The sequence below is a fragment of the Cherax quadricarinatus genome, chromosome 10, assembly GCF_038502225.1.
Source record: "Cherax quadricarinatus isolate ZL_2023a chromosome 10, ASM3850222v1, whole genome shotgun sequence".
Lineage (NCBI taxonomy): Eukaryota > Metazoa > Arthropoda > Malacostraca > Decapoda > Parastacidae > Cherax > Cherax quadricarinatus.
In genome coordinates, this window is record NC_091301.1 from 37,592,639 (window position 1) to 37,616,206 (window position 23,568).

Here is a 23,568-nt window from a genome sequence, read left to right on the forward strand (position 1 = left end):
ATTACCAGTAATAGACAGGAGAAGCTTCCATCCTCTGCAGGGGTATACGTAATCTCTTGTAATGACTGCAGCAAATTATACGTGGGTGAAACATCAAGAGACCTCCAAAGACGTACTTGAGAACACCAATATACAAGCAGGTCTGACGATACAAGAAATGCCTGCATACAACACTGTAATTCACACAACCCTTTAATAAACTACAGAAACACAAGACTTATCGCCAGAGAAGACAACACTCAATACCGAAGAATCCTGGAATCATCGCTTATCTCTATATCCGACAACTTTAACCAGAACAGTGGCTTCTATAACATATCTGAACCACTTGCCAAGAAACTTTTTCATCGCTATCCCACATAAGAACATAGGAATGGAGGAACACTGCAGAAGGTCTGCTCACAAACTTATCCAATCTCCCTTCCAAGCTACCCAAGATTTTAGACACTATAATCCCACTCAGTAGATCATCAGATGCAGCATTCTCCACCTGACCCAGCATTCTGAACCTGACTATAAATACTCACATACCTTCCACCCAGGTAGATCTGTTTGTGACTTGAAAAAGCCCACTGTGTGGGCAAAATGTTGTCAATAAAGGATCACATTATACTGCATATGTGTTTATATTTCCAGGTCTTAGACAGGGATGTGTAATGTCACCATGATTGTTTAACATGTTTATAGATGGGGTTGTAAAAGAAGTTAATGCTAGGGTGTCCGGGAGAGGGGTGGGTTTAAATTATGGGGAATCAAATACAAAATGGGAATAGACAAAGTTACTCTTTGCTGATGATACTGTGTTTATGGGAGATTCTAAAGAATAATTGCAAAGGTTAGTGGACAAGTTTGGGAGTGTGTAAAGGTAGATAGTCGAAAGTGAACATAGAAAAGAGTAAAGTGATGAGGGTATCAAATGGTTTAGATAAAGAAAAATTGGATATCAAAATGGAGAGTAGGAGTATGGAAGAAGTGAATGTTTTCAGATATTTGGGAGTTGACGTGTCAGCGGATGGATTTATGAAGGATGAGGTTAATCATAGAATTGATGAGAGAAAAGAGGCGAGTGGTTCGTTGAGGTATATATGGAGACAAAAAACGTTTTCTATGGAGGCAAAGAAGGGAATGTAAGAAAGTATAGTAGTACCAACACTTTTATATGGGTGTGAAGCTTGGGTTGTAAATGCTACAGCGAGGAGGTGGTTGGAGGCATTGGAGTTGTCCTGTCTAAGGGCAATGTGTGGTGTAAATATTATGCAGAAAACTCAGAGTGTGGAAATTAGGAGAAGGTGTGGAGTTAATAAAAGTAATAGTCAGAGGGCTGAAGAGGAATTGTTGAGGTGGTTTGGTCATTTTTAGAGAGAATGGATCAAAGTAGGAAGACATGGAGAGCATTTAAATCTGTAAGGGAAGGAAGGCGGGGTACGTGTCGTGCTCGAAAAGGTTGGAGGGAGGGGGTAAAGGAGGTTTTGTGGGCGAGGGGCTTGGACTTCCAGCAAGCGTGTGTGAACATGTTCAATAGGAGTGAATGGATACGAATGGTATTTGGGACCTGACAAGCTGTTGGAGTGTGAGCAGGGTAATATTTAGTGAAGGGATTCACGGAAACTGGTTATTTTTATATAACTGGACTTGAGTCCTGGAAATAGGAAGTACAATGCCTGCACTTTGAAGGAGGGGTTCGGGATATTGGCAGTTTGGAGGGATATGTTGTGTATCTTTATACGTATATGCTTCTAAGCTGTTGTATTCTGGGCACCTCTGCGAAAACAGTGGTTATGTGTGAGTGAGGTGAAAGTGTTGAATGATGATGAAAGTATTTTCTTTTTGGGGATTTTCTTTCTTTTTGGGTCACCCTGCCTCGGTGGGGAGACTGCTGACTTGTTAAAAAAAAAAAATATGCATGTGCTTGCCTGTGTAGTGTGACCTAAGTATAAGTAGAAGTAGCAAGATATACTTGTTATCCAGCGTGTTTGTGAGACAGAAAAGAGTTAACAGCAATCCTGCCATCATGTAAAGCAGTTACAGGTTTCTGTTTCACATTCACCTGGCAGGACGGTAGTTCCTCCCTGGGTGGTTGCTGTCTACCAACCTACTGCCATATTATTATTATTATTATTATTATTATTATTATTATTATTATTATTATTATTATAAAACAGGCATGGCATAGTTTATCTGGGGGCCTCTACTTTTCCCAGATGCAGAAAAGTACTTTTCAGCTTCCAAAACATATTTCTAATAATCTTACTGTTCTCTCTCCTCTCTATTTATTTTATACAGATACAGCATAACTCTGGAGGGGAAAGTTTTAGCAGCCAGGTTGTTGGCTGCTGAAAATAATCCATCACCTGTTTCACCCTTACCCTCCTGGACCTCTGGTGAGAATATAAGAGCAGCATCCAGAACTAACAGCATCACCACCCCGGCTGTTAGTCAAGCTAATTATCAAGAGGTCATGGAAATTGCTGCTGGTAGTAACAAACATTCAGAGATTCTGTCAAGTCTGGTTAGTAGTTCGTCATGTCTGGTCAGCAGTTCATCAAGTGTAGTCAACAGTTCGTCAGTATTCAAAGATGCCTTAAATAGTGATGTTAAGACAAGCAAAGTGGTACCAAGCTCATCGATTACTGTCACCACAAAGATGACGAAGCAAAGTAGACCAGGTAAGGGCTTTTTTTCATGCAGAAAAGGAGAGGAGATTTTAGCTTACTAATGTTGCTGTATTCTGAAAAGAATGCATATTCACCTACCATCCGACTTACGACCGAGTTCGGTTCCGAGAAACCGGTCGTAAGTCGAAATGGTCGTAAGTCAAACTTTACTACTGAATATCAACAAAACATTTTTGTAATGACTTTATTTTATTGTTTTATTTTGGTATTTTATCTTTTACTTTATTTTTTATGTTGTTAGTACTGTATTTTATACTGTAAGGTTTAGCATAAACACTGTGTACAACACAAATAGTTGTTTATTTCCCAGAAATTTGGCATTAAAAACACGGTCGTAAGTCGAGTGGTCGTAAGTCGAGCAGATCGTAAGTCGAGCAGGTCGTAAGTCGGATGGTAGGTGTACTAAATTTAACAGTTTATTTTTTGTGTCCTTTAACCCTTTCACTGTTGGTGCCATAATATTATGGCTTGCAAACCAGTGTTGGTGCTGTAATATCGTACCAAAATTCTAGTGGCTTCAAATCTAGCGGGAGAAAGCTGGTAGACCTACATAGGAGAGAATGGGTCTGCGTGCTCAGCTTGCGCAGTATAAAAAAATTTGGGGAGCCAGTGGTGCATTATGAGAATGCCATTTCAGTAATCCTTGTTCACCATACCTAGTGGTAAGAAATACAGTGCAACCTCAAAAACTGAACGTATCACATATCGAACGTGTCAAAAATAGGACCATTTTTTTGGACAAACTGTGTCCCTGTTATCGAACGCGCCCCTATTTTTGGACCGCCGGGTACGGGACCTGTCTGCTGCCCGCTCTGTCTGCGTCCCCACGCAGGCGCCGTGAGCAGTCTAGCTTTGTTTATGCTTGAGTGAACACTAACCTGCGCTCTCATTCACGCATTTTACGATTATTTCGTTGTGTTTAGTGCTTGTGGGACTGTGAAATAAGCTGCCATGGGCCCAAAGAAACTTGCTAGTGGTACCCCTGTGGTAAAGAAAGTGAGAAACACCATAGATGTGAAGAAGGAAATAATACAGAAGTATGAGAGTGGTGTGAGACTTGTTGAGCTTGCCAGGATGTATGGGAAAAACCAAGTTGACCATCGGTTCTAACTTGTCAAAGAGAGAACAAATCAAGGAAGCTGATGTTGAGAAAGGTGTTAATATAGGGAGTGGATGAGGTGCCTTCTTCAAAGATTAAGGAGATTTATGCCAAGTGGAATGATGTCCAAATGTTTGTGCAGAAGTACCACCCTGAGCAAGCTGAAACATGCCATCTTTGCAACATGTTCAGTGACAGAACCATGTCCCATTTTAGGGAAATGTTAAAGAGGTGCCAGAAACAGAGGACTGTGGACAGTTATTTTGTGAGACAGGGGTTCAGTGACTCTCAAGCTGGTCCTAGTGGCATTAAAAGACAGAGAAGGGAAGTAACCCCAGAGAGGGCTTTACCTGAAGTCCTCATGGAGGGGGATTCTCCTTCCAAACACTAACCCCAACTCCCTCTCTCCTCCTCCCTATCTTCCAGATGCCATCACCAATCTTCAATAAAGGTAAGTAAAAATGTTATTTTATATGTATTACTATACAACCCCTGTCAATTTGGGTTCAGGCCTAATAAAAATACTAATGATGCTATTATACACATGCTAGAACACATATATACTGCAATAGAGAAAAAAGAAGTCCCACTGGGGATCTTCATTGACTTACGTTAAGCTTTTGATACAGTTGACCATGACTTTCTCCATATAAAATTGTCGCACTGTGGTATAAGAGGGCACTCCCTCAACTACCTAAAGTCTTACCTCAGCAACAGAAGCCAATATGTGTACACAAACGGGGCAAATTCTTTCAGACAGCCAGTTACAGTTGGTGTCCCACAGGGAAGTGTCCTAGGCCCTCTACTCTTTCTCATATACATAAATGACCTACCAAATGCATCGCAACTACTCAAACCCACACTATTTGGAGATGACACTACATACGTCTTCTCTCACCCGAGCCCAGTCACGCTAGCCAATACTGTAAATACTGAATTACAAAAAATATCTATCTGGATGAGTACTAACAAACTTACTCTAAACATTGACAAAACCTACTTCATTCAGTTTGGCAACAGAGCTACAGACGTCCCTCTTAACATAATGATAAACAGATCACCTATCACAAAATTCACGGAGGGAAAATTTTTAGGAATCCACCTTGATAATAGATTCAAATTTCAAAAACATATACAACAAATTTCCCAAAAAATTTCCAAGACCGTAGGCATACTATCGAAGATATGGTACTATGTTCCACAGTCAGCCCTCCTGGCCCTATCACTCACTTATTTACCCCTATCTCACCTATGGAATTTGTGCATGGGGCTCAACAACAATAAACCATCTCAGACCATTAATTACCCAACAAAAGGCTGCAGTCAGAATAACAAATTCCCACTACAGGCAGCACACTCCACCAATATTCAAAACTCTAAACCTACTCACCATACAAAACATCCATACTTATTACTCCACCTACTACATTCATAGAACACTTTACTCTGATATAAACCCTCCCCTCAAACATCTCCTTACCAACCTCAACAGAACACATGACCATAACACAAGGCACAGATCACTCTTTGATGTTCCTCGTGTCCATCTCACACTATGCAAAAACTCAATGCACATAAAAGGCCCTAAAATCTGGAATTCAATACCAATGAATATAAAAGAAACATTATCTGTTTATAAATTCAAGTCTCTTCTCAAAAATCACTTACCCACAACCAAATAAATACTGAATAATTGTATCTTATAAATTGTATATCTTAATTGTTTCTCATAATTGTATCACAGAAATATTTAACCTGAGACCCAGTCAAACTTTGTTATTTTTTAATTACATTACCTAACAGAATACTCCATTCTACTGAATGTACAGCAATGCATGCCACCATATGCCCTGTCTTTGTAATACTCACTAGAGCTTAATTGTTAACTGTTTACAATAATGTTTTGGAATGCTTAGGTAATCTTAAGTTAATTTTAAGCCTGCCTATAATGCTCTGCATGCAAGCGGCTTTGGCATGCTGCACTTAATTGTATTCTTTTGTACTTTTCTGTATCATGTTCAAATAAATAAATTAAATAAATAAATAAATAAATAAATACTTAATTAAAGACTGTAGTATTTGTTGTATGTAAAACTGTAATTAATCTCTTTAAAATGTATTTTTTGTGTGAATATTTTTGGGTTTCTGGAACGGATTAATTGTACAGTGGACCCCCGCTTAACGATCACCTCCCAATGCGACCAATTATGTAAGTGTATTTATGTAAGTGCGTTTGTACGTGTATGTTTGGGGGTCTGAAATGGACTAATCTACTTCACAATATTCCTTATGGGAACAAATTCGGTCAGTACTGGCACCTGAACATACTTCTGGAATGAAAAAATATCGTTAACCGGGGGTCCACTGTATTTCCATTATTTCTTATGGGAAATATTGCTTCGAATTTCAGGCTTTTCGAATTTAAAACTAGCTCCTGGAATGGATTAAGTTCGATTTTTGAGGTTTCACTGTACCTCACTCCCCAGCGAATTTGGGACTCTTCGCTTCCCAAGTGATAGTTCTAACACAGTTGGAAGTGTCAGTGAAGATGAATTTCATGGTTCTGAAGAGTTTGTGACCGAAAGCAATACCTAAGATACCAGATACAGATAGTGAAAAGGGAAGACAGCGTAGGTGGTGGGAAAGGCAGCGTGGATGGTGAGGAAGATGGTCTGGGTGGAGAAGACAGCATTGGTGGTGGGAAAGGCAGCATTCAATTCAATTCAATTCATTTCAATTCAAAGTTTATTCTCTATAAGGATTACAATGCTGAGTTTACAGAATTTGGTTGTGTGGTTTACATGTAGTAAAATAATGATTACAGAGTGTACCACTAGAACACCTAGCATGGCTAGGCATTTCGGGCAGACTTAGTTTAATTCTTAATTTTAAAATATTACAAATTATGAGGTAAGTTGGTATTATGGCTAAGTGACTAAATACTAGTTTGTGAGTTTAGCAATGTGAATGCTTTTGTTTTGGCACAGTACATAGTTTCAGTATTGGAGTATCACAGAATTCATTATTTTAAGTTTGAGATTAATATTTCTGTTTATGGTCAAATGGGTGAGTGAGTGTAAGTGTGAACCACCAGGTGGTATTCGTGTAGTTAGTCGACGGGGTGTATCAGGGAGATAAGATGTTTTCTAATGATTGTTTTGAAGGTGATGAATGTGTCTGCAGTTCTAGAGTTCTCAGGTAGGGTGTTCCAGATTTTAGGGCCTTTGACATACATTGAATTTTTGTAAAGGTTTAGTCGGACATGGGGAATGTCGTAGAGATGTTTGTGTCTGGTGCTATGCCTGTGGGTTCTGTCACAACTATCAAGAAAGCGTTTTAGGTCAAGGTTGATATTGGAGTTTAAGGTCATGTAGATGTAGATTGCACAATAGTAAGTGTGGATGTACTGAACAGGGAGTAAGTTTAAATCTATGAAGAGTGGGGGGGGGGGGTGTTGCTAGGGATGGGATTTAGTGATTATTCTTACTGCAGCTTTTTGTTGGGTTATTATTGGCTTTAGGTGTGTTGCTGCAGTTGATCCCCAAGCACAAATAGCATAGGTGAGGTATGGATAAATAAGTGAGTGGTATAGTGTGAGAAGGGCATTTTGCGGCACGTAGTATCGTCCCTTGGAGAGGATCCCAACCGTTTTGGATACTTTTTTGGTTATGTGTTGGATATGAGTGCTGAAATTTAGGTTGTTGTCAAGGTATAGGCCTAGGAATTTGCCCTCATTATGTTTGGTAATTAGAGTGTTGTCGATCTTAATGTTAATTTGTGCATCTCCTACTCTGCTACCAAACATAATATAGTAGGTTTTGTCAGTGTTAAGTGTAAGTTTATTGGCTGTCATCCAAGTCGATATTTTGATCAGCTCCTCGTTAACAATGGTGTTGAGGGTGGCAAGATTAGGGTGAGAGATGACATAAGTCGTGTCGTCAGCAAAGAGAATGGGTTTCAGGTGTTGGGATACGTTTGGAAGATCATTGATGTATATGAGGAAGAACAGGGGACCAAGGACACTTCCCTGCGGAACTCCAGTATCAAGTGGCCGTGTTGTTGATGCTGTGTCTTTAATGGTGACATACTGATACCTATTAGTAAGGTAAGATTTGAAATAAGCAAGAGCATGGCCTTTTATACCGTAATGGTCAAGTTTGTGGAGTAGGATGTCGTGGTCTACTGTGTTAAAAGCTTTTCTTAGGTCAATAAAAATTCCTAGTGGATATTCCTTATTTTCCAATGCTGTGTAAAGCAGATCTAGCATTTTTATGATTGCATCATTAGTGCTTTTATTTTTCCTGAATCCAAATTGGCAGGGGATGAGTATGTTTTGTGCCGTTATAAATGAATATAGTCTCCTGTGCACGAGTTTCTCAAAGATTTTGGATAGCAGTGGTAAGTTTGATATTGGCCTATAGTTGTTTAAGTCTGTAGGGTCACCACCTTTATGTATTGGTGTAACCCTTGCCATCTTGAGTAGTTTCGGGAAGGTGCTAGTTTCTAGTGACTTGTTAAAAAGTAATGAAATAGCACGCGAAAGGACATGGGCTGCTCGCTTGTACAGTAATGGTGGGACATGAGACAGATTCCCCGAGTTATTTTTAAGTGACTTTATAATCTCAGTGACTTCTGTGGGCTCAGTTGGTGCAAGATCGAAGGAATTTGGGAAATTCCCATCTAGATAGTCCCCGGCATGGGCATTGGTATGTGGGATTTTATTGGCAAGATTAGATCCTATGGTTGAGAAGAAGTCGTTTATCTTGTTAGCTGTGTCAGTGGGATGTAGTGGTGTTTCATTAGGTTTAGTTAGGACAATCTTCTTGGTTTTTTTCAGTTTGTGGGTCCCTAGAATCTGAGAGAGAGTTTTCCAGGTCTTTTTTATATCTCCTTCAGTGTCTGTGAATCTACTGGAGTAGTATAGTTATTTGGCTTTCTTTATTACTTTGGTGAGAACTGATGAATAGTGTTTAAGAATATCTTTGTGTATTAAGCCCTGTCTATATTGCTTTTCATATTGGTGTTTCTTGTCAATGGATTTCAGAATGGTGCTGGTTAGCCATGGGCAACCAAGCCGTTTGTTTGTGATGTGTTTCGTTTTTATAGGACAATGTTTGCTGTATAGTCTAAGTAATTTGTTAAGAAAAATGTCTGTCCAGTCATCAATACCATTGGCCTTGGAGAATTCTGTAGGCCAGTCAACAGTCTCTAGGTCAGCTGTGAACTTCCTTATTGAGGCCTCATCATGGAGTCTAAATGAGACTTTGTTGTATTCAAGTGGTGGTTTACTAATGTTTGTCAGGAGGAAGGTAGGGTAGTGGTCTGTAGTGCTATCTGTGATTATCCCTGATTTAAGGGGGGCTAGTATATTGGTCCATATGTGATCTATTATGGTTGCACTTGTCTCAGTGAACCTGGTTGGTTTAGTTATTGTTGGTATGAGAAGTGTGTTGTTCATATTGTTGATGAAATCAGTTACAGGCTTATCATCTAGTATGCCAAGGTTGATGTTGAAGTCTCCAGCTAAGAGAAGGTGGTGCTTATTCATTTGTCTGTTTGTTATTAGTGACTTTAATTTCTCACTGAAATTTGGGATGTTTGTGTGAGGTATCCGGTAAATGGCACCGATTGTTATAGGTGTCTTAAGATTTTTTACAGTAAAATTAGCAAAAATGTATTCCCCATATTCATCACTAAAGCAAGTGGTGCTAATACAAGATAATTGGTTAGAGTAATAGATTGCAATACCACCCCCAACTTGGTTTGGTCTGCAGTTGTGAATTGCTGTGTATCCTTGTAGAGGGTAGATATCTATTGTGCCCTGCTTAAGCCAGGTCTCAGTAAGAATAATGCAGGAGAAGGGTGTCTTTAGTGATTTAAGGAGTGCCAGGAGGTCATCATAGTGTTTGCTTAAGGACCTGATGTTGTAGTTAAGTACTGATAGACTTTTAGCATTGTTTAGGATAGTGCTGGCTTGTGATGCTGTGTAGTAAAGGCAGTTACTTTCCAATAGGTTTTGATTGGGTGTCAGATTATGGAGGTTTAGATCAGGGTCAACGTGATCAATCATCTTCTAGGTTTAAATTATGGTTATTTATATCCTGAGTTGTGTGTTGAGTTCTAGTACTGATATCTTTAGTGGTGGGAAGTTTGGACAAGTATATAGCTAGAGTATTTTGGTCATATAGAGTATAGTCACTACTACACATAATGAAGTTGATGTTGTCTATGTGTTGTGCTGGAATGAACTAAAGTACAACTAGGTATAAACTAGTAATATAAAAATACAAATTTAAAATAGAACAAGACTCTCACTTGTAATTGCACTAAGGTCTAATATAATGACTTTTGTGGAGTCTATGTTTTGAGCTAGAATGAGCTATAGTACAACCAGGTTTAATCTAATAATATAAAAATACAAATTAAAAATAGCACCAGTCTCTCACTAGTAATTACACTATGGTCTAATATAGTGAATTTGGTACTATGTATTGAGCTAGAATGAGCTATAGTACAACTAGGTTTAATCTAATAATATAAAAAAAACAAATTAAAAATAGCACCAGTCTCTCACTAGTAATTGCACTATGGTCTAATATAGTGAATTTGGTATTGACTATGTATTGAACTAGAATGAGGTATAGTACAACTGAGTTTAATCTAATAATATAAAAAAGGCACAGGACTCTCAATTGTAATTGCACTAAGGTCTTATATAAGTTGTTTACAAGAATTAGAGTATAACTAGATTTAAATTGACAGGATAAAATACACAAATTAAGGTAGCAAAAGAATAAAAAAAAAAATAATAAAAATAAAAATGGCAATGACTTGGTTATAATATGCTAGTAAGATGGTAGACAGGATAATATTAAAATTGTAGTTGAAAATACTAGTTTAAAAAAGTATAGAATAAAAGTGGTCAATAAAAGAAGTTTACATTAAGTTTGGTGAATATAGTTTAAAGTAAAATTGGGCAATAATAGGGATTTTAGAATAAAATTGGGCGATTGAGTATTTCTTAAAGTGAGGTAGAATTATTGGGGAAGACAGTGAGGATGGTGGGGAAGACAATGTGGGTGGCGTGGAAGGCAGTCTGGGTGGTGGGGACGACTGTGTGGGTTGGGAAGGCTTTTCAGTGTATTGTTTGCAAAACTTGTATAAACAAGTTTTGTAAACAATATATTAATAACAATATTTGTGGAGTTATTGTGTTGCATACAGTGAGTGGATATACAGTAGGGCCCCACTTATATGGCAGGTTAGGTTCCAGGCTACTGCCGTAAAGCGGAAATCATCGTAAAGTGGAACACCTTTTTTTCCACTTATAAATGCAAGTTTACACTTACATATATTAAGTTAGCAATAGAACTAGGCATTAAAAAATCAATAAAAAAGTAAAATACACATATAGTACACTCATTACTTTCCTTAAAATATTTGTAGTCTTAATCTAGGGTGAGATGAGTAATATTTATTGTAAGAAATCAAGTGTGGTATGTATTGTAGCGAGCCGGGCTACCATACCAGGCCAACACACCCACACATAATAATCTATGACATTTAAGCATCCCAGAGCGATAAAAATGCAGTTCACTCATTACTTACCTTAAAATATTTGTAGGCTTAATGTAGGGTCAGAGGTGAGTAAATGAGATAAAATGAGTAAATGAGAGAGAGAGAGAATGAGTACATGAGGGAGGACACTGGTGGAGTTACGTAAACAAATCAGGTGAACGCAAGTTTTGTAAACAAACCAAGCAAACACTTCTGGTTTGTGTACAAGTTACATTGTGTACAAGTTGCCTCTACATTGATACCGTAGAATAAATATAGAGTAACACTCTCATTCTCATGTAACATCATTTTTTAGAGGAAATGATGCTCTGAGTGAAGGCAAATGAAAGGAATAATTTTCTACAGTTACCCCCAGTAACGCATTTTCTCATATATTAGACTAGAGAAAATGTTATTCTTGCCGTCACTTGTACAAGTTTTCTGGCTACCACATCTCTCTTTTTGTTTTTTTTAACAAGTCGGCTGTCTCTCACCGAAGCAGGGTGACCCAAAAAGAAAGAAAATCCCCAAAAAGAAAATAATCTCATCATCATTCAACACTTTCACCACACTCACACAATCACTGTTTATGCAGAGGTGCTCGGAATACAACAGTTTAGAAGCATAAACGTATAAAGATACACAACATATCCCTCCAAACTGCCAATATCCTGAATCCCTCCTTTACAGTGCAGGCATTGTACTTTCCATTTCCAGGACTCAAGCCCGGCTATATAAAAATAACCGGTTTCCCTGAATCCGTTCAATATATATTACCCTGCTCACACTCCAACAGCTCGTCAGGTCCCAAATACCATTCGTCTCCATTCACTCCTTTCTAACACACTCATGCACGCTTGCTGGAAGTCCAAGCCCCTCACCCACAAAACCTTCTTTACCCCCTCCCTCCAACCTTTTCGAGGACAACCCCTACCCCACCTTCCTTCCCCTACAGATTTATACGCTCTCCATGTTATTCTTCTTTGATCCATTCTCTCTAAATGACCAAACCACCTCAACAACCCCTCTTCAGCCCTCTGACTAATACTTTTATTAACTCCACATCTTCTCCTAATTTCCACATTCCGAATTTTCTGTATAATATTTACACCACACATTGCTCTTAGACAGGACATCTCCACTGCCTCCAAAATCTCCTTGCTGCAGCATTTACAACCCAAGCTTCACACCCATATAAGAGTGTTGGTACCACTATACTTTCATACATTCCCTTCTTTGCCTCCATAGATAACGTTTTTTTGTCTCCACATATACCTCGACAACCACCCAGGGAGGTACTACCGTCCTGCCAAGTAAGTGTAAAACGAAAGCCTGTAATTGTTTTACATGATGGTAGGATTGCTGGTGTCCTTTTTTCTGTCTCAGGAACATGCAAGATTTCAGGTACATCTTGCTACTTCTACTAACACTTAGGTCACACTACACATACATGTACAAGCAATATATACATACTCCTCTGGGTTTTCTTCTATTTTCTTTCTAGTTCTTGTTCTTCTTTATTTCCTCTTATCTCCATGGGGAAGTGGAACAGAATTCTTCCTCTGTAAGCGATGCGTATCGTAAGAGGCGACTAAAATGCCATGAGCAATGGGCTAGTAACCCCTTCTCCTGTATATATTACTAAATTTAAAAGGAGAAACTTTCGTTTTTCCTTTTGGGCCACCCCACCTCAGTGGGATACGGCTGGTACATTAAAAAAAATAAAATTGCCCTTAGACAAGACATCTCCACTGCCTCCAAAATCTCCTTGCTGCAGCATTTAAAACCCAAGCTTCACACCCATATAAGAGTGTTTTTTTATTTTTATTAACACACTGGCCGATTCCCACCAAGGCAGGGTGGCCCGAAAAAGAAAAACTTTCACCATCATTCACTCCATCACTGTCTTGCCAGAAGGGTACTTTACACTACAGTTTTTAAACTGCAACATTAACACCCCTCCTTCAGAGTGCAGGCACTGTACTTCCCATCTCCAGGACTCAAGTCCGGCCTGCCGGTTTCCCTGAATCCCTTCATAAATGTTACTTTGCTCACACTCCAACAGCACGTCAAGTATTAAAAACCATTTGTCTCCATTCACTCCTATCAAACACGCTCACACATGCCCGCTGGAAGTCCAAGCCCCTCGCACACAAAACCTCCTTACCCCCTCCCTCCAACCTTTCCTAGGCCAACCCCTACCCCACCTTCCTTCCACTACAGACTGATACACTCTTGAAGTCATTCTGTTTTGCTCCATTCTCTCTACATGTCCGAACCACCTCAACAACCCTTCCTCAGCCCTCTGGACAGTTTTGGTAATCCCGCACCTCCTCCTAACTTCCAAACTACGAACTCTCTGCATTATATTCACACCACACATTGCCCTCAGACATGACATCTCCACTGCCTCCTGCCTTCTCCTCGCTGCAACATTCATCACCCATGCTTCACACCCATATAAGAGCGTTGGTAAAACTATACTCTCATACATTCCCCTCTTTGCCTCCAAGGACAAAGTTCTTTGTCTCCACAGACTCCTAAGTGCACCACTCACCCTTTTCCCCTCATCAATTCTATGATTCACCTCATCTTTCATAGACCCATCCGCTGACATGTCCACTCCTAAATATCTGAATACATTCACCTCCTCCATACTCTCTCCCTCCAATCTGATATCCAATCTTTCATCACCTAATCTTTTTGTTATCCTCATAACCTTACTCTTTCCTGTATTCACTTTTAATTTTCTTCTTTTGCATACCCTACCAAATTCATCCACCAACCTCTGCAACTTCTCTTCAGAATCTCCCAAGAGCACAGTGTCATCAGCAAAGAGCAACTGTGACAACTCCCACTTTATGTGTGATTCTGGTGGCCTGGTGGTTAACGCTCTCGCTTCACACGGTGAGGGCCTGGGTTCGATTCCCAGCCAGAGTAGAAACGTTGGACGTGTTTCTTTCCACCTGTTGTCTATGTTCCCCATCAGTAAAATGGGTACCTGGGTGTTAGTCGACTGGTGTGGGTCGCATCCTGGGACACTGACCTAAGGAGGCCTGGTCACAGACCGGGCTGCGGGGGCGTTGACCCCCGGAACTCTCTCCAGATAAACTCCAGATAAACACCTCTTGCCAAGGCCCTCACATTTACTTCTCTTACAACCCCATCTATAAATATATTAAAAAACCACAGTGACATCACACATCCTTGTCTAAGGCCTACTTTTACTGGGAAATAATCTCCCTCTTTCCTACATACTCTAACTTGAGCTTCACTATCCTCATAAAAACTCTTCACTGCTTTCAGTAACCTACCTCCTACACCATACACCTGCACCATCTGCCACATTGCCCCCCTATCCACCCTGTCATACGCCTTTTCCAAATCCATAAATGCCACAAAAACCTCTTTAGCCTTATCTAAATACTGTTCACTTATATGTTTCACTGTAAACACCTGGTCCACACACCCCCTACCTTTCCTAAAGCCTCCTTGTTCATCTGCTATCCTATTCTCCGTCTTACTCTTAATTCTTTCAATAATAACTCTACCATACACTTTACCAGGTATACTCAGCAGACTTCTTCTTTCTTTCAACACACCGGCCGTATCCCACCGAGGCGGGGTGGCCCAAAAGGAAAAACGAAAGTTTCTCCTTTTACATTTAGTAATATATACAGGAGAAGGGGTTACTAGCTCCTTGCTCCCGGCATTTTAGTCGCCTCTTACAACATGCATGGCTTACGGAGGAAGAATTCTGTTCCACTTCCCCATGGAGGTAAGAGGAAATAAACAAGAACAAGAACTAGAAAGAAAATAGAAGAAAACCCAAAGGGGTGTGTATATATATGCTTGTACATGTATGTGTAGTGTGACCTAAGTGTAAGTAGAAGTAGCAAGACATACCTGAAATCTTGCATGTGTATGAGACAGATAAAAAAAAGACACCAGCAATCTTACCATTGTGTAAAACAATTACAGGCTTCAGCTTTACACTCACTTGGCAGGACGGTAGTACCTCCCTGGGCGGTTGCTGTCTACCAACCTACTACCTACAACTCAGAAGACTTATCCCCCTATAATTTTTGCACTCTCTTTTGTCCCCTTTGCCTTTATACAAAGGAACTATGCATGCTCTCTGCCAATCCCTAGGTACATAAATAACCCGCACATTGTCAATGGTCCAAGTCGGACCGAAATGTCATCGTAAGCTTCTCTCTTTTATGTGCGGGTTATTTGTGTATTGTTCCAGTCACGGTATTGTGCCTTTTTTGTTATTAATCCCTAGTTACCTTACCCTCTTCCATACATTTATTAAATAATTGCACCAACCACTCCAAAACTATATCCCCACCTGCTTTTAACATTTCTATCTTTATCCCATCAATCCCGGCTGCCTTACCCCCTTTCATTTTACCTGCTGCCTCACAAACTTCCCCCACACTCACAACTGGCTGTTCCTCACTCCTGCAAGATGTTATTCCTCCTTGCCCTATACACGAAATCACAGCTTCCCTATCTTCATCAACATTTAACAATTCCTCAAAATATTCCCTCCATCTTCCCAATACCTCAACTCTCCATTTAATAACTCTCCTCTCCTATTTTTAACTGTCAAATCCATTTGTTCTCTAGGCTTCCTTAACTTGTCAATCTCACTCCAAAACTTTTTCTTATTTTCAACAAAATTTGTTGATAACATCTCACCCACTCTCTCATTTGCTCTCTTTTTACATTGCTTCACCACTCTCTTAACCTCTCTCTTTTTCTCCATATACTCTTCCCTCCTTGCATCACTTCTACTTTGTAAAAACTTCTCATATGCTAACTTTTTCTCTCTTAATACTCTCTTTACATCATCATTCCACCAATCGCTCCTCTTCCCTCGTGCACCCACTTTCCTGTAACCACAAACTTCTACTGAACACTCTAACACTACATTTTTAAACCTACCCCATACCTCTTCGACCCCATTGCCTATGCTCTCATTAGCCCATCTATCCTCCAATAGCTGTTTATATCTTACCCTAACTGCCTCCTCTTTTAGTTTATAAACGTTCACCTCTCTCTTCCCTGATGCTTCTATTCTCCTTGTATCCCATCTACCTTTTACTCTCAATGTAGCTACAACTAAAAAGTGATCTGATATATCTGTGGCCCCTCTATAAACATGTACATCCTGAAGTCTACTCAACAGTCTTTTATCTACTAATACATAATCCAACAAACTACTGTCATTTTGCCCTACATCATATCTTGTATACTTATTTATCCTCTTTTTCTTAAAATATGTATTACCTATAACTGAACCCCTTTCTATACAAAGTTCAATCAAAGGGCTCCCATTATCATTTACACCTGGCACCCCATACTTACCTACCACACCCTCTCTAAAAGTTTCTCCTACTTTAGCATTCAGGTCCCCTACCACAATTACTCTCTCACTTGGTTCAAAGGTTCCTATACATTCACTTAACATCTCCCAAAATCTCTCTCTCTCCTCTACATTCCTCTCTTCTCCAAGTGCATTCATGCTTATTATGACCCACTTTTCGCATCCAACCTTTACTTTAATCCACATAATCCTTGAATTTACACATTCATATTCTCTTTTCTCCTTCCATAACTGATCCTTCAACATTACTGCTACCCCTTCCTTAGCTCTAACTCTCTCAGATACTCCAGATTTAATCCCATTTATTTCCCCCCCACCGAAACTCCCCTACCCTCTTCAGCTTTGTTTCGCTTAGGGCCAGGACATCCAACTTCTTTTCATTCATAACATCAGCAGTCATCTGTTTCGTGTCATCCACACTACATCCATGCACATTCAAGCATCCCAGTTTTATAAAGTTTTTCTTCTTCTCTTTTTTAGTAAATATCTACAGGAGAAGGGGTTACTAGCCCATCGCTCCCGGCATTTTAGTCGCCTAATACGACACGCATGGCTTACGGAGGAAAGATTCTTTTTCACTTCCCCATGGACAATAGAAGAAATAAAGAAGAACAAGAGCTATTTAGAAAAAGGAGAAAAACCTAGATGTATGTATGTATGTATGTATGTATGTATGTATGTATGTATGTATGTATGTATGTATGTATGTATGTATGTATGTATGTATGTATATATGTATATATGTATATATGTATATATGTATATATGTATATATGTATATATATATAGATATATATATATATATATATATATATATATATATATATATATATATATATATATATATATATATATATATATATATATATATATGCATATGCATGTGCGTGTCTGTGAAGTGTGACCACTTTGTAAGTAGGAGTCGCAAGATATCCCTGTTTCTAGCATGTTTATGAGACAGAAAAAGACACCAGCAATCCTACCATCATGCAAAACAGTTACAGATTTCTGTTTCACAGTCATCTGGCAGGACAGTAGTACTTCCCTGGGTGGTTGCTGTCTACCAACTTACTACCTATAAGAGTGTTGGTACCACTATACTTTCATACATTCCCTTCTTTGCCTCCATAAATAACGTTTTTTTGTCTCCACATATACCCCAACAACCACCCAGGGAGGTACTACCATCCTGCCAAGTGAGTGTAAAATGAAAGCCTGTAATTGTTTTACATGATGGTAAGATTGCTGGTGTCCTTTTTTCTGTCTCATAAACATGCATGATTTCAGGTAAGTCTTGCTACTTCTACTTACACTTAGGTCACACTACACATACATGTACAAGCATATATATGCACACCCCTCTGGGTTTTCTGCTATTTTCTTTCTAGTTCTTGTTTATTTCCTCTTATCTCCATGGGGAAGTGGAACAGAATTCTTCCTCCGTATGCCATGCGTATCGTAAGAGGCGACTAAAATGCCGGGAGCAAGGGGCTAGTAACCCCCTTATGCAGACTTCTGCATTATTGTAATAATTGTATAAATAATGTCAAGCCATTCTAGACTCCATACTGGAATTTAGACTGGCAGGCGGACAGGTATTGGACGGTGACATCATTTATTTACTCTTGAGCTTTGCTGAAGAATAGAACATTTTTGCTACTGTGAGCTCAATTTCAAGGTACTTTTTGCCATGAAAGCAATCAAAATCATATTCATTTCTGTAATATATCTTTCATTCTATCAGATGAGACCGAAAAAATGAGAATATAACCTAACAACCATACAAAAATATACCGCTAAGCGGCCGCTAATGGCTGAGAAGTGAACTCCGCTATTTATAGTCTGATTTCTTTCATTTTTGGTGTACATGAAGAAGTATCTTTCCATCATAGATTGCCCAAGTTTGAATAAGATAACCCAACAAACAACTGAGAAAATAATAATAATATAATAATAATAATAATATCTTTATTTACTACAAGTGCATATACAAGGTATACAGGCCTAGCTGGCATCAGTGACATACTACTGTATAGAAAGGCACTTGTTATGTTGAGTATTTCAAGAAAATTAGGTCAGTGTCCCAGGATAACACCCACACTAGACGGCTAACACCCAGGTACCCATTTACTGATGGGTAAACATAGACAACAGGTGTAAAGAAACACGCCTAATGTTTCTACCCTGGCTGGGAATCAAATATTTACCAAAAATCATATATGGCTAACCCAAGCCAGGTGCTAAATATAAGCCACATTGACTTTTTTGGGTTATCCTAGGTTCTCTACACATATGCTGCTATCTGTAATAATCTATAGATAGAAAATAACTTTTTTGTTTCAGGTTTATGGTGTAGTACGATTCTGTTAATATTACCAATTCTAGTGAAGATGGTGACACTTTCAATACTCAAGCAACTACTCAGAACTTCCCTCCTCCCCTTGACGAGTCCAGCAGGGATAGTGTGGATACCAAACATGACATTACTTGCAGGCATTCAGACCACAGTACACTAGCGAAGTGCAAGAAATAATGGGGATTACAATTTTCCAACTTAATATTCAACATTTCTTTAATAACCGTTACCTCCTTGAAGGTGAACTACATAATTACAATCCCGATGTTATACTATTGAATGAGACAACTGCAAGAATTGATCAACATATTAAATTACATGGTTACTCTACTGTGGAGATATCGAGAGGACCCTTTAGTGGTGTAGCCATCTTAGTTGAATTAGGCTATACATTTAAAAATATTCATGTTGATAAAGATAACATTGTTGCAATAGAAATGACAACGTCTCATGGCCAACTAGTGATAGGAACTGGATATTTTTCCCCGAGACAAGAATATATAGAGTCAATTCCTCTACATGGGATATTAAGCAGAAATATTCCAACAATTCTAGCGGGAGATTTTAATGCTCATCACCCTGCCTTCTTTAACCCTTTGAGGGTCGACAGGCCCTCTCCGAAACTCGTTCTCAGGGTCGGCCAAATTTAAAAAAAAAAAAAATTATTTTCTCTTATGAAAAGATAGAGAATCTTTTCCTGATCATAAAGACACCAAAAGTTTGAAATTTGATAGAAAACTTACGGAATTATGCTCTCGCAAAGTGAGCGGTCTCGGCGATGTTTACGCATTGGCGATTTTGCCCACTTTGAGCCCCATTTTCGGCCAATTTCACTGTACTAGTCGACAAAAAACATGAATATTTCGCTAGAACTCCATTTTTTCTATCGAATGAGTGCAAGAAACCACCCATTTATGAAATTCAACTATCCAGTACAGTGGTCAGAATTTAGCAATTTTGCCAATTTCACACAAATTTCAAAAGATGCCAATTTCCGAATAGGGTCCAGAATAAACAAGAAAGACATTCCTGGCACTAAAATGACATTTCCTCTAGTCATTAGTCACGTCTCAAGGCCCCTCTTATATTCTTTTGCTTTCCACTTTGAATTTTTATTCTCACAAAAAATATAAGATTTACTGTTATGCAGACTACTGCATTAGTGTAAAAAATGGTATAAATATTATTGGTGCACTTGTGAAAGAATATTAGACTCACCAGTTGACGTGTATTGCACGCTTGGCACGATTTGTTTACTTTTGAAGTTTGGTAAAAATCGAACATTTCTGCTACTTTGAGCTCAATTTCAAGGCACCTTTCATTGTAAAACCAGTCAAAATCATCTCAATTTCTGTAATATGTCTTCCATTCTATAAAATGAGACCAAGAAAACTAGAATACAACAATAAATACCATACGAAAATACACTGCAAAGTCGCTGATTTATTCCAAAAAAATGGTCAAAGTTTTTTTTTCTCATTATGCACTGTGTGCTGCAGGATTTTTTTTAGACTGTGCACACTGACCACATAGACCCATTCTTTCATATGAAGGCCTACCAGCTTTCTCCCACTAGATTTGAGGCCGCTAGAATTTATGCGTACTAGTACGTCAAAAACCCCTACGCGTAAGACGTACTAGTACGACCAAAACCCTCAAAGGGTTAACTGTGGAGCTGGTATTCCACTGGGTGACTTAAAAGGAAAACAACTATTTAATATCATGACAGCCAGAAATTTGTCATTTCAAGGCCCATTCTTTAAATCGTAAATTGGACCTCATCCAGGGACACCAGATATAGTACTGACAAACAGAGACTGTGACCTCTTTCATTGTCGTATCTCTCCTGGTGGAAACATATGATCTGACCATATCCCTGTTATAATACAACTACAAACTTCTTCATTTAGAATACCTGTTCCTCCTAAACCCAATCTTAACACCCTAGGATTTGACCCCTTCAGGGCATTTCTGGGTGAAGATGAAATTATGTTGTTGGAAAATCTACCTTCCACTGCAATTGATGATGCAATCAGGTCCCTTCACAATAGAATAATTGAAGCTACTAATGCAACTTGCCAATTAGCTTCCACAAAGATCTATCAACAATATAAACCTACTAGGGAAATTAGAGACGCTTTAAGAAATTATCAAGCAGAATGTCGAAGGCATCTTCAAACGCGACAACCACCAGTAGCTACATTGCACAGATCGAGGCAAGAATTAATTAACATGATTAGTCATCACAAACGGGACTTATGAAAATTGCTAGTTCTTCAAGCTAATCAGTATAAACGTGAGCCAGCAAAATTTTGGAGTAAGATCCGACAACTGTTAGGGGCAAAGCACAAGGCTCCTAACTACCTAATTCATACCTTCACTGATGAGGATGATGAAGATGTTGAGATTAAACTTGATGATCCACAGGACCAGGCTAATTTGATGGGTGATGTATGGGAGAAAATTCTCTCCCACAATAACAGTCGTCGATTTAACAATAATCACTATCAGTTGGTAAATGAATGGAGAGATGAGAACTTAGATGATCTACAACCACTACCTTCTATCGATACATCAACTCTTGAAGACGCCCACCCACTTACTAGACCTATTACATTACTCGAGATGAGTCAGGTTATTGGAAGAATGCGAAATAGAGCCTCTGGTCTCTCTGGAATAACAATGAAACAAATAAAGTTCCTACCCAGAAATTGTAAACAGTCTTTGGTTAATATCTTTAATGCCATCTTGGCCTCAGGACATTTTCCAGTGGTTTTTAAGACTGCTAGGATGATCTTTCTTGCTAAGCCCAATAAAGACATCCACCAACCTGGGAACTACTATAGACCTTTATCTTTACTTGAAGTCACTGGAAAAGTTCTTGAGAAGATCATTTCCAACAGACTGAACTACTATATGGAGTTTAATCACCTTTTTACTGAAAAACAATTTGGCTTTAGAACACATAGAGGTACCAATCATGCAATAAATGTTATTTTCGATACTGTAGCAAGTCTAAAACATGAGGGCAATCTTGCCCTTATTGCCACCAGAGATGTTCATAAAGCTTTTGATAGCTTATGGCATGATGGTCTTATATACAAACTCATTGACCTACCAGACCATAACTGGACTTTTCTCAGATTAATATATAATTTCTTAACTCAAAGAATAATCATTCCCACCTTTCATGGCAGGTCGACAGAGCCTTTTATACCAACAGCTGGTGTTCCACAAGGTTCTTGTCTTAGTCCAATTCTGTTCAACATTTATGTGAATGACCTTCCTCAACCAGAGTTTAATGATGCAATTATAACACAGTTTGCAGATGATGTTATTCATGTCGTCTCATCAACTCCGGTAACAGGAAAATACAAGTATGAGAGAGTCATAGAAAAAATGAATATTGAACTTTGTCGAACATCTAATTGGGAAAAGAAATGGAGAATTATGACTAATCCTGACAAAGTCCTTGTTAGCACGATAGGATGTTTTGCATCAACAATCGAAGATAAAGGGGGTATCTCCATCAGAGGTACGCCTGTAGCCATTAGAAACCCTAACAAGATCTTGGGATGTGAAATAGACAGGCTGCTCCACTCAACATCTCATGTAACTAAAAAGATCAACATAGCCAAAGCCGGTCTTAGCAGTCTCTTTCGATTCAATCAAGCCCCTCCACATGTCAAAAAACATCTGTATAAAATGATAATAAGACCTATACTCGAATACCCATGTGTCCCAATGACATTAACAACAAAGACCAACATGCTACGGTTGCAACGGGTCCAGAATAGAGCTATTCGCTTCATTATGGGTACCAGGAGGAGAGACAGAGTTAAAATGGCAGATTTACACGTACAACAAGATATTACTGCCTTAAATGTACGCCTTGACACCCCGAAAAAGAAACAACTCTATACAATGCAAGAACTATACATGCCAGATAGAGAACATCCTATACAAGTTGTAAATACCACGGAATATATCATTAATACTCCTCCTCACAGGACTCAAAGAATGACTCTCCCACAGAGGGTCCGTCGTTTTATCCATAAAGATGATTACCATCGACCCATGATACTGAGCAACCTCCCTGATGAAGAAGATTAGGTAACACCAGAACCCTTCTATGTTTACTGAGAAAATCGTCGTCCCCAATTAGGGAGACATCTTATATAACAATCTACTGTAAAAATTATGCTATATTTATTATGGCGGGACACCACCTGTAAGAAGCCATTGTCAAGTAATTCTTTATAAACTGGCCAGGAAATTATTGCCTTCATTGTCGCTTAAATATCCGTTGTGCAATCGCAAAAAAAAAAAAAAAAGGCAATTGCAACTTGTATATTTACTACCAATTCGGAGTCGTGTACTTATATATCTGTTATATCTATGTGACTCTGATGGGTTAGTATTATACTCCTTCAAGAATATTTTATCTCACATACACTTTTTAAATTTCACCAAAGTGGTTGGGCCA

General features: G+C 38.9%; 2 protein-coding genes and 1 long non-coding RNA gene across 5 annotated transcripts in view; 2 read left to right on the top strand and 1 right to left on the bottom strand.

Annotated features, from left to right (window-relative positions):
• The window catches only part of mus81 (mus81 structure-specific endonuclease subunit), a 355,921-nt gene that overhangs the window by 124,575 nt on the left and 207,778 nt on the right, over positions 1 to 23,568 (top strand). For both annotated transcript variants that reach the window (XM_070083779.1, XM_070083780.1), the window contains one exon: positions 2,284 to 2,666. In XM_070083779.1, the coding sequence (XP_069939880.1) occupies positions 2,284 to 2,666 (383 nt within the window). The remainder of the gene's footprint in view (positions 1 to 2,283; positions 2,667 to 23,568) is intronic.
• Positions 1 to 23,568, bottom strand: part of LOC138852519 (uncharacterized) — a 389,852-nt gene that overhangs the window by 96,744 nt on the left and 269,540 nt on the right. The gene's annotated exons all lie outside the window — the stretch shown is intronic.
• LOC128688062 (intraflagellar transport protein 74 homolog) overlaps positions 7,742 to 23,568 on the top strand; it is a 694,157-nt gene continuing 678,330 nt past the window's right edge. Inside the window, exon 1 of the mRNA XM_070083786.1 lies at positions 7,742 to 7,879. The gene's annotated coding sequence lies outside the window, so the exon portion shown is untranslated. The remainder of the gene's footprint in view (positions 7,880 to 23,568) is intronic.